Source organism: Neodiprion pinetum, chromosome 2, assembly GCF_021155775.2.
Source record: "Neodiprion pinetum isolate iyNeoPine1 chromosome 2, iyNeoPine1.2, whole genome shotgun sequence".
Lineage (NCBI taxonomy): Eukaryota > Metazoa > Arthropoda > Insecta > Hymenoptera > Diprionidae > Neodiprion > Neodiprion pinetum.
The window spans coordinates 13720125-13731463 of NC_060233.1; the positions used below are offsets into that span (position 1 = coordinate 13720125).

Below are 11339 nucleotides of genomic sequence, written 5' to 3' on the forward strand. Positions count from 1 at the left end.
TTCTTATAAACTGTGCAGTTATAGCTATTACATAGCGAACGTATATAGAGATGTGTACCGATAGGGATAAATAAGATTACAAAAGTAGTTAGCCGGCTCATTTTTGTATATAATATACATGTAGCATTCGAGTATAAGAAAAAGGTAATGAAATAATGAAGCAGGAATAGATATTAACAACACTCAGAGGGTGAGTCGGCCGCTTTGGTGTACGAAGGAAGAGCGTCGATCAGGATCCCCACTGATTCTCGCACCCCGCGTTTGTAGGTGTGAGCAGGTTCACAGGTAGCCGATGACTCTACACTATCACTACGCCCGTTTCTTCCATTAGAACTTGATCGCGCGTTGCTGCTTACGTGGGGGAAAGAGAGGGAGAGAGAGAGAGTGAAAGAAAAAAGAAGCAGAAAAAGTAAAACCACACCTGTACGCCCGTGTCTTATATACCTCCCCGCACGCACATCCAACCGAGCGAGTTCCAACTATTTTTAATTGGGAAATTGCCGGTTCACTAACAACCGTTCCAACGGATAGACCTGCCGATTTTATCTCCTGCTCGGATCAACGCGTTTTTTACAATCTCATTTTTGCTCTTCTTTTCATCAGCCAGCGCGTTAAGGAGATCGGTTTTCACGGACCTCGCCGAATCCAGTATAGGTTATAAGGAACTGACCCGACGAGTATTTCAACATTACAATTAAGGGCGTGCTAATTCGAAATCACGAATAATTTGAATCAGATTATTCGAGCCTTTGAATAATTCGATTTTTTAAAATAGCTCGTTTCGAGTTCGCATGATTCAAATTTCGTGGATAATTGGGTCGGAATCTCATAAATGCGATTTCTTTAGAAATTTTTCGACAGAGTTGAATCTTGTTTCAAACATTCTCTTATTGGAGAAATTTGGCAATTTTTCGCATTTAATAAACTTTCAAGTTAAAATTTTCTTATTACAATTTTGAGAACTTATATTTGATTTACTTGAGTCTTCGCATGAACTCCAAAAACTCTAGTCGAATTTTTTCTTTTCCGTTTGAAGAAAAATATATTCGAATTATACAGTCAATTGAAAACTACAACGATATGACGTCACCCGTGTCAAAGTATACCTACATATTGTGAAATCAGTTTTTAATTGCTTGTATCATCCACAATTACCTTTTTCGATGAAGAAGAAAAAAGATCACCTAATTGTTTTCTGTTTCTCTGACTTATACATAATAATAAACATGTTTTCTTTTAAACAGGAAGATCCAACTTTGGCAATAGAAATTTTAGTTTTATTAAGGGGCCGTCCATTTATTACGTAAGACGATTTATGCCCCCCTCCCTCCTCCTCCAGTAAGAAATCGTGAGACTTGGGAGCCCCCCCCCCCCCCCCCCCCCCGGAAACCTTACGTAACATTGAATATTAAATACCTGAAATATTCAAAGTGATCATAAAAATCGTAATTCTGCAGCATCCACCCTAGCGGCCCCCTCTCACCCAAGTAAGGCTAAGTAAGAAATGTTGACCCCCCACTCCCAAGCGTCTTTGCTAATAAATGGGCGGCTCCTAAGTAGTTTTAAAATAGGAAAAAATTGGACAATTTGACATTTGAACCGAATGATCTGTATAATTCCAATTATGTGGGTCGCTGAAACAATTCGAACTATTTAAACACCCAGAGGATGTGTTAAATTTACCAAATATGACGAAAGAAATGTTTTTGCCATTTAAAAAAAATGTTATTTGATTCAATAAAAAAGTGTTGGTAGCAATATTTTGTGTTATCAAAAGTCAATACATTTATTTGAACTGACAAAAGATTTCAAACGCCGTATTCGACAACCATATTTGGTAAATTCAATAATTACTTTAGTGTGTACGTGTGTGAAATGCTAAAATAAATTCACGTATTCGCATTATTCAAATTCTTAGAATTATTCGAAGACCTGAATTACTCAAAGATGAAGTTCCGCACACTGAGAGAAATTTTTAGTTCCGGTTACCGCTCAGTCCTTAACTATTTTCATTTTTCTACCACAATCGAAAAATATAGTTCTAGGTAGAAAATGAAAATTAGTTTTCTAGCTGTTACCAAAAAGTCTAATATCCGTTGCTATTCTTTCTCATTACGATCACTGTTACTATATTTTCTTACAACTGTTGCGAAAATTTAATGCTCGCGCAACAATAAGTTGACGTTAAAGCCTTATTTAACTAAAAAAGTACAGTAAACCTCACAAACTGGTTTTGCGTTGCAATTACCAAAAAAGGATCGACGATAGCGCAAAGTGTTTACGCGTACCTCGTTTTTCGTAATTCCAACAATGTTCAAACAGTTTTTTTAACGATACATTTTTTACCGAATTTTTCTATCTACTGTAACAAATGAAATTTTTCTCAGTATATATTCGAAAATTCGATTCGATCAGACCAACTATTCGCGAAGAGTGACAACTATACTCTTGGCAGTAATATGAATTTTGGAAAACATCTAAACTGAAAGTAAACAAAGAAAATTCTAAAAAACGTGGCACCACGGAATCGTTGGCACTTTTAAAACTTTCACCGCATCACCTTGACGAGATATTCTTTCCCGTAGGATTGACGGTCAACGGGATATCCGCGTCCGCGTCGTCGCGACTCATTAATACGACGTGGTAAACGTTTATGATAATATTTAAATATATGCAAGCGTTACTCTGACTCCGACTCAGAGAGCTTGCGGCTCGGCGAAGGCGTCCTCCTGCTCGTAACCTACCGTAAAAATATTAGCCTCCAGGAGTACGAGCCTCGTCCAGGTGGTAAAGAACCCCTAATGAGAAGGTTATAGCGCGTTAATTTCGAGCAAATTATTGTCCAGTAAATATCGGGTGTTTGGGCCAGGATTGCAGGTTTACCACCCACTCGTATTATATACGCACGGTTTTCATCGTCGGAGGTGTTTCTTGCGGCGCGGCAGGTGTCTCGACTGTTAGGCCCGAGTTGGTATAACCCACCTTGACGTATCCCGTAAAATCGTTATTCGATCATTGTCGGTTATCGAATGTTGCTTAAGAGCTCTTTAAAAATCAATTGACGTCTGTCGATATTGCGTCAGACTTTCAGCCACTCCCGACAAAACCGGCCTTTTATACATTACCAGTACCAAAATCATGTTCAAGCCAAGTTCAATGGCTATCATGAATTTGGTAAACCATGGGAAACGTGACTTAAGTATCGAATTCCAACATATCGGAAGACTCGGTGTGATGGCAGTAGATCTATTACTCGAAAGTAGTCGAATATGAATTTGCAAGTACTTTTCCTTCTGCTTATCCAATATTGTTATTTGTCTCTAGTGCCAGTATGATGTTTAATTCTATTGTTACGGTTCACCGACCACCTTATATTATACATATCTATCTATCAACTTATAAAAGTTTGTGCAAAGTCTTCTATGCCTTGATATTTGCAACGTTGACGTAAAACGGTCAGCTCAAGTCTAAACGATTGAATAAAAATCATTTGAAATCGCGTAAATGACGATCAGTTGAATTCTGTAATGGTCGTCTTTCGCGGATAATAGTATATTGTGCGTCAAGGAGGCAAACTCGGTCATTCAACCGACCGTAAGTTTGCGCAATGAGGTTAAGTTGAAGAGTCGAACAGTGTCAGATTCGTCTGCGAATGCGCATGCGCGCAGTACGCAAAAGGGGACTTTTAACTCCTAGAGCTTAAAAGTTATGGTCGAAACGGGTACTGCGTGTACGGCAAACACGCATAAAAAACGCGTACGACATGCTTGCGTTGTATAAATCTACTTACGCAAACATTGCAACAGAAGTTTTTCTGCGAGTCGTATACGAAGGTGTAGAGATGTATAGGTATAGCTATCGGCTAAGCGCATCTTCTCACGTTTAGATACTCACACCGATATCCTTGATCCGTGGTTACAGAGCGAGACGGGAAAGGAGAGTCTGAGAGGTGTTCGCATCGGGCCCGTCGTTCTCTCGCCTCGGCCGGATAGCCATCCGCGGGCCCATCGGCCCGCCGGCCCTTGCCGAGTCACCGTGTAATGACGGGCGGCCTGTCAGTCCTCCAGAGGGCCCGTCCGGGCCCGGAGTTCGGGACGGCTGAGGCGGCAAGAAGCAGACACGGACACCGAGGGCGGCAATATCTCGAGCGTCATCTCGATGCGGCCCAGAGTGCGGCATCAGAGTCGTGCTGCAGACTCGAGGATATCAGCTCGACAGCCGCTTCGTCGGCAACTTCCTCGCCCTGCTCGTCCTCCCCGTCCCGGCAATGCCGTCGCGGTCTTCTCGGAATTGACAGGACGCCGAGCACTTTAAACTAGACCACAGACTAATTCGGTACGAAGTTTAGGGAGGTTGTTCGCCCAAAATCGATACCTTTTGTTCACTTTATTAATACGAGATAGTCGGATATTGAGTATTTATCAAATCATGGTATTCCTAAGCTGCGACGATCTCTTTCAAAATACAATCATTTTGAATACCTTCGAAATTATTCAAAATCCAGTAGATTCATGTGGTTGTAGTTCAATCTACGATGGCTTATATTATTCCAAGGTGGCTAGCGGTTGAATGATTCGGTTTTCCAGAGCATAATACAAACTGTTCCCCGATCGTGAGTAGCAAAACTTCCTGTACTTTTTTTATTAAGGGGATTGTGTGAATGGGATTTGGGTTGGGTTGTCAACCAATCTTTGATACCCTAATCGAACCAAACAAACCCAACATTATATACCTCAGGCCCAATTTCGCACCGCACACAAGCGCCGTTGCCTAGCCGAGTCGTGAAGTAAAACAATAACAATATACGCCGATCAAAATATTTCAAGTGGAGCCGAAACAAAATTTAAGTAAAAAAAAATTACGTCAAATTGAGGGATAAACTGAAAAATTCTAGATATCTCAAAAAATTCTCTGTGAGTTCCCTGAATTTGCCATAAAATTAAACTTCCATGTAAATTCCCTGCGCTCTAGACACCCTGTTATTCAGAAGACTATTTTTTTTTTTTTATAAAGTCACTGACGCGCTCTTCAATATTTAATTTTTCAACAATGCGCCGATATTGATTAAAATAGATAAATGACGAAATTAAATTGATTACTGAACATGAAAGAAACCCTGTATCAGTGGCTTTGTAGGAAATGGTCTTCTGAATAAAATAAACCATCGTATGAGTGAAATCGAATGAATCTGCTGCATCTCCTAATCATATTAAAGCAATTTGAAATGGCGTAGCGATATATCCAAGCTTTTTACTTTAATCCTGCAATATGTTTGATTTTGATATTTTCAAAGAGATTAACGTAGCTTACAAATCGGTATAATTTTTCCCAACGAACCTTCTTAAAAACGAATTTGTCACTCAACAGAAAACACCCCAGAACCTATGTTCTGATTTAATAAAAGTTTCTCATAAACTGTAATTCTGAATATGAGGCGCTATCTAGTAATAATAAAATCATGCAGTATACAAGATAAGTTTGTCATCTACGATTCATACGATCCCTAACTTCACGAATACCTATCTACATCGTTTTCCGGTCTTGAAATTCAATTAATTGGCATGATCCATTCGTACTTAATTTACCATCCAAGTTGTTTCGTACGGTTACAGTACGGATATCCTTGCGTTCATGCCCGATAATATTTACCTATATATTAGTATGTACATAAAAGTTTTGCTCTACACTTTAGACTCTGCTGAATTTCGTTCGATGCGTTAAATTCAAGAAGTCATTTTGCGGGCAGTGAGGCGAGAGACACCGCCGACGAAATTGTCAGTCTTGTTCACTGCTCAGTTCTCCGACGCAAGAATCAGATAAACGGTCGAATAGCTTTTGACTTTATCACGTTCTAACAGTCAAACCGACAAACGACAGTTTCGTTTCACTTTTAAGAATGCGTAGGGAAAAATAGAGATGACATTATAGATTTCACTAATTAATTTCTATTTTCCATGCTTGAACGATTTATCTTTGAATTTTCTTTAGTCTATGAATTAAAAAAAGTCACACGCAATGAAAGGAAAGGTGAAAAAAAAAATTCAAATTCGTGTTTCTACAAAACTATTAAATTGGTAAAATATTTCTATTACATAGAGCTGTAACATGGCAAATAAAAATAAAATATGCCACTTTTTTTTTATTAACATGACTAAGCTACGGTAACACGTGACCTCCTGAAGTCTAGACTTTGTATTTGTTTGATTTTTGTGGGTACGAGCAGGGAGGAGAATATAACAAGTAAACAAAACTGAAATCACGTCGAAATTCGAAGCATTTTGTTGTATGACATGCGTCATCAGAATTTACATTTCAATTTGAGATGCACATTTTTTGGTTTTCGTGCACTCGATAGTCCCTAGAATTGATAACAGCACAATTTCGTGTCATTTTCAATTGAACATTCGGCTAGAATCATTACAATCAATTGTAACTCTGAACTTTTTTGTTTAAATGCAAATAGGTGTGTCCCTTGTAACAATGAATAATATCACATGTACAACGCATAAATTGCATCTGCAGTTCTAAATAAACTCAATACGTTAGTAGAAAAAAAAACAATTTGACCATTCGAAATACTTTTCGGGGGTTTCGGTGCTTGTGAATGTTTTCTCGGCGAGAGGATGCAGGTAGGCTATTTCCATCAATCTGTTATATATTGTATCCGTAACTCACGTAGGGTAGTCAGCCTGAAATACATCTCAGGTTGCCTCAGATTATTGAAACAGTGAAATCTCTTTTCTCGCCACGGGTTTGATAAGTGATTTTAAACAAAAATTGCTTGTTAAAATTTCTTCGTTATTACCTCTCTTTGGTGATCCATCAAAACAATTTTAAGATTCTTCCGATTACGTACTTTTACAGTGATTCTGTGTGCGAATGGAAGAGAATTGGTTTACACCGTGGTGAGCGAAATTTGATTGCAGCAGAACATCTCAATTTAATCAAAGGCTTGCCAAGATCCAAGGAAAATGCTCTTCCCATTACGTGAAATCAGCGAAATAATATACGAAATTGCTAAATAGCCAGGCTGGAATCTCTACCTCGCGTATGAAAAACACAGTTAATATAGGAACACTTATAGCAATATTTATCGGTTATACTCAATGTACAGTAGCTGCGCGATACCCGGACCGATGAACGAAGGAATAGCACTGAACAATGTATTATCTCTACTCAATGCAATTGAAGCCGTAGTTGTTATCCCTTGTATTCGCAATGGTTAGTTTTTGTACGATAAATGATTTATGTACGTGTGATATTCTCTATTGTAATGATGTCAGTTTGTCGCGAGAATGTGTTATAAGAGACGATTTTCTCAAGTCTATGTACAGTTTTATTTATTGCATTACTGGGGGAGGTTGAGGAGGACATTTTGACCAACGGGAAGATATGAGACTTGGCGAGAACGTGACAGCTGGTACGCAATGTCTTCGGCGGCTTCGATTCTCCTAAGCTCAACCAGACCGTCGCCAGCTTCGCCGAACGCTTTGGCAAGCAGAAGTGCGGCCTGTGCGTCACCTTCCGCGCTTATGACGGCTGCCTTCTTCTGTTGTTCGGCTTTTTCTACGAGGAAACGCGCCTTCTCCGCGTCCTGCTGAGCGACCTGCTTCAACTCAACAGCTTGCGTGAACTCTTTGCCGAATGTCAAGTGTGTCTGAAAATAAAATCATTCAAATCAAAGTTCGACATTGGCGAAATCGGGTGATATATGCCACGCAGGGCGGTACTTACAATTGAAATATCGTCCAGAATTACTCCGAACTGAGCAGCACGTTCCGTCAAATCTTCGTTAACTTTCTGAGATACCATTTCACGTTGAGTGATTAATTCCCCAGCGTCAAATTGCGCTACCACAGCCTTCAACACTTCGGTAGTAATTGATGGCAGTACTCGTTCTTCATAATCAACTCCAAGAACAGTATAAATTTTCGGCAGAGATTCTGGTATCGGCCTGAACAATATACGCAACGTGATATTCACATTTTGCAAGTCCTTACTTCCGGTAATGACTGGGACGTTTCTTGGGCGTGATCTAATGTCAAACATGATAGGTCTCTGAACCCAGGGAATGAAAAAATGCGTCCCTTCACCCACTACTGTATTCTTTACCCCGGCAAATCTATCGAATATTACCGCTCTGTACCCTCCGTCAACTGAAACACACATTAAATCATCGTAACACTTTTTTCCTTGCAATTATTTTCTTCTACAAAGTTATCCCTGAATTAATCACAAAATGAGGAAACTTTTACGTTGAATAGAGTGGTGATTAAATCATAGCATCAAATAATATTTCGTTAACAGTATTTTAGAACACAATTATCATCTCAACCGATTTGGATTTACGAGGTTGTTATCTGGAGTTTATCTGTACATGATTTGAAAATGCTCACACATTTTACAGTGAGAGACTCAGAGGCATAAGCCAGAGTAAAATTTAAGTTGAACTTCAAACATCGTTCATCTATTATTTCAATAAACCTTAAAATTATATTATAAATTCCAGCTATAGCATAATAATATTAGAACTACTCCTGTCAGAGTCGTATTTCATCGCGTCAAGTTTATTGAAAATATAATCATAGGTATTTTACTTGGAGCATTTGACAACTCAGAAAATAGAGTATTGTGGACAAATAAAAAAATGCAACAAACCATTATAAAGGGCAGAATTGACTACACCACCAACAAGAGCCACTCCAAGGCCCACCTGGCCGATCCTGTTGAATAAATTTGCTGCCATATTTTCGTAGCGGACCTGGATATAAAAAAACTTTATTAATTTTTATACTTTTGGACTGCACGTTATAAGAAATTATTGATTTATTATTTGTGATAGTAAAATCTGATGTAACAGTAGCTTTAATTTATGTGTACCAAGTCTAACCTAAAAAAAAGTTACATCTCACAGCTCAAGTTTGGTACAAGGGATTTTCTCAGTCTTAATTCTATACGCCTGTAAGAAAATGAAGTGAAACACAATACCTTGGGACACTGAGAATCACCAAAAATATTACAAAATATGTGTAAACATTGGGAAGATAGCTCGTCGCAATTAAGCCGACCGGGCTCTTTTTAACCGAACAATTCTCAAGAATACTCGTGTGTCCATTTTACGTAATGCAACAATAAGAATATTGTGAAAAACAATGATTAAAAGTTGCCTGCATAATAATGAATTACTTACGTAATTGACGGCGTTTTCCGAGTCTTTATCAGTTTTTCTCCTCGTGCCGCGATGCTGGTCGATAAAGGAAAATGGATTCCGGCAATACAGCCTGCTGAAAGAACGACGAGCCGGCACAGGCGTAGGCTGCAGGCCGCAAAGCGATACCCTGATACTGCATAACCTCTCACTTCTCTATTGGCTCCTTCCACTCAGTTGACTTCGTGATTGGTCGATTCTCCTGTCTCAAAATGCTCGCGAAGTGGGGGTAGACATCGCGTGTATTTCACTTGCCGGCCCGATATTCCGCTCAGATCGTGGACTGATTTTCACGCATGCGTATGGTTGCTCGCAATCGTGCATATTTATACGCCTGCGCGTAGGCAGCATGCCATTCGTTTCGTAGAGAGTATGTGCCTATAGTACGGCGTGATTTTTTCACGCCTGGGGTCAGGCAATGCGCGACTCGTTGCATTAAAATTATTAAAATTGCTCGATATGCACCAGGGAAGCAAACCTTACACAGGTGTAGAAAGCATAGAAGACATCGTGCAGGGTAATAAGGAGCGTTACTTGCACCAGCACTTACATTTTCTGTTGGATAGAGCATACTACTAAGTATGTGCGCTTGTTTACGCAATTTCGCATTGTCGAATTCAATGAAAACTCGTGATAGGTGTAGATGAAAGCCGGTAGCGCTCGAAGCCAGATCCCTATCTTAGCAACTGCGGAGGCAGCCAACCACGTTCGAAAATTAATTCTTTGCACCTCAAATTACAAAAAACAAATATTCTTGAACCATTTTCGAATGATGTTTTTTGAAACTGTCTGGAAGTTACATAAGATGGTTTCCAGACTATAATTATTTTTTTGTTTTTCAAGAAGAATCACAACCTAGTAATTGAGTTCACCCAATTTATCACCAGGATTCGTTAACAATGTGAAATCTTTCCAACAGTCTAATAACAATTGTTCCATTGATTTGTTTCATGTGAAAATTGTTATAAGTTCACTCCACAATAAAATTTTCAGATAAATCAGAATTGATAGATAATTCATTTAACACGTGGTGTGGATAACAAGAAAAAGTTATATTGAGTATTTAAATTTGCGGAGCTGTACAAACCTTTAAACGGATAACGGTTTTCGCGCGAATAACTCCAGCCTTAACCTGTAGATGTTGAGATACCTCCATAAAACGACAATTCATTACTAACTTGTAGTAAGCACAGCCGCTCTTAATCTCCAGCGCTTTTAAATGTCCAAATGAGTTTTTATGAAAACTAATTGCAAATTATACGTCTACCTCGTAACATCATGACTAAAACTGATTTTCTTTTCTGGGCTGTTTATTACAGTACTTACGTCTCTACCCGAATACCTTCTGTATTTTGTCGCCAAAATTTCAGCAAAAATTCATGTGAACCAGGGTCACTACGCACTGAAAAATACTCCAAAAGTAAACGCGCCCCCGGGTGGGCTCGAACCACCAACCTTTCGGTTAACAGCCGAACGCGCTAGCCGATTGCGCCACGGAGGCGGTTGGGGTGGGAAAATAATGTATTCAAATCCAATGTAGTTGTGTTTTTCAGTATGTTTGGTGATAGCTTATATGAAAACAAAATTGACGAAATGAAAGAAAAATGATTTACTCCAAAATTTACGGTTTTTTTTTTTTTTTCTTTTTTTTCCATTGAATCTTGGTGATTGAAAAAGGAGATTTCCAATCTTTTGAAATCAAATTTAATTACACTGTTCCATTACAATATGACAATTTCTTAAGTATTTCGAAGTGATGAAACCAAAAATTAGCCGATAATGGGATGTGGTGTGCTACGCGACACAAAGATTCTAAAATCAGACAGTTGAACCAAATCGATGAAAAACAATTGGAAATTGCACATGGTGCTCATATTATCACATTTACATTGAAATACAATAATTTTTTCCGTTCATAGACGTACCTTAAGTTCAATATCTTCAAATAGACTGACGTATAGATTGAATCGCTTTCATTAATCTAGAAATATATATAAGCCTGCGATAATATTGTATCAAGTTATCTACGCCTTATACCCAATATAGCAACAAGAATTCACTGATCATAAATTGAACAATTCCTATTCTGATGTATGAGCGAATAAGATATTTCTTTCGCCAGATTAGATAA

The 11339-nt window shown here is 38.7% G+C and overlaps 1 protein-coding gene and 1 non-coding gene across 3 annotated transcripts; both read right to left on the reverse strand.

Annotated features, from left to right (window-relative positions):
- Positions 1-6046: 6046 nt before the first annotated feature.
- Phb1 (prohibitin l(2)37Cc) lies at positions 6047-9342 on the reverse strand. 2 transcript variants are annotated; one of them, XM_046614700.1, is made up of 4 exons: positions 9191-9342; positions 8659-8761; positions 7735-8156; positions 6047-7657 (listed from the first exon to the last, which is right to left on the reverse strand). In XM_046614700.1, exons 2-4 carry the CDS (start codon positions 8744-8746, stop codon positions 7349-7351), a joined length of 819 nt encoding a protein of 272 aa, XP_046470656.1. In that variant the 5' UTR covers positions 8747-8761; positions 9191-9342; the 3' UTR covers positions 6047-7348. The 2 variants fall into 2 exon arrangements, with proteins under 2 accessions (XP_046470656.1, XP_046470657.1); XM_046614701.2 differs by lacking the exon at positions 9191-9342 and adding an exon at positions 8989-9125.
- A 1293-nt stretch (positions 9343-10635) lies between these two features.
- TRNAN-GUU (transfer RNA asparagine (anticodon GUU)) lies at positions 10636-10709 on the reverse strand. Its single transcript has one exon. It is a non-coding gene; the product is annotated as a tRNA-Asn (tRNA).
- Positions 10710-11339: the final 630 nt, after the last annotated feature.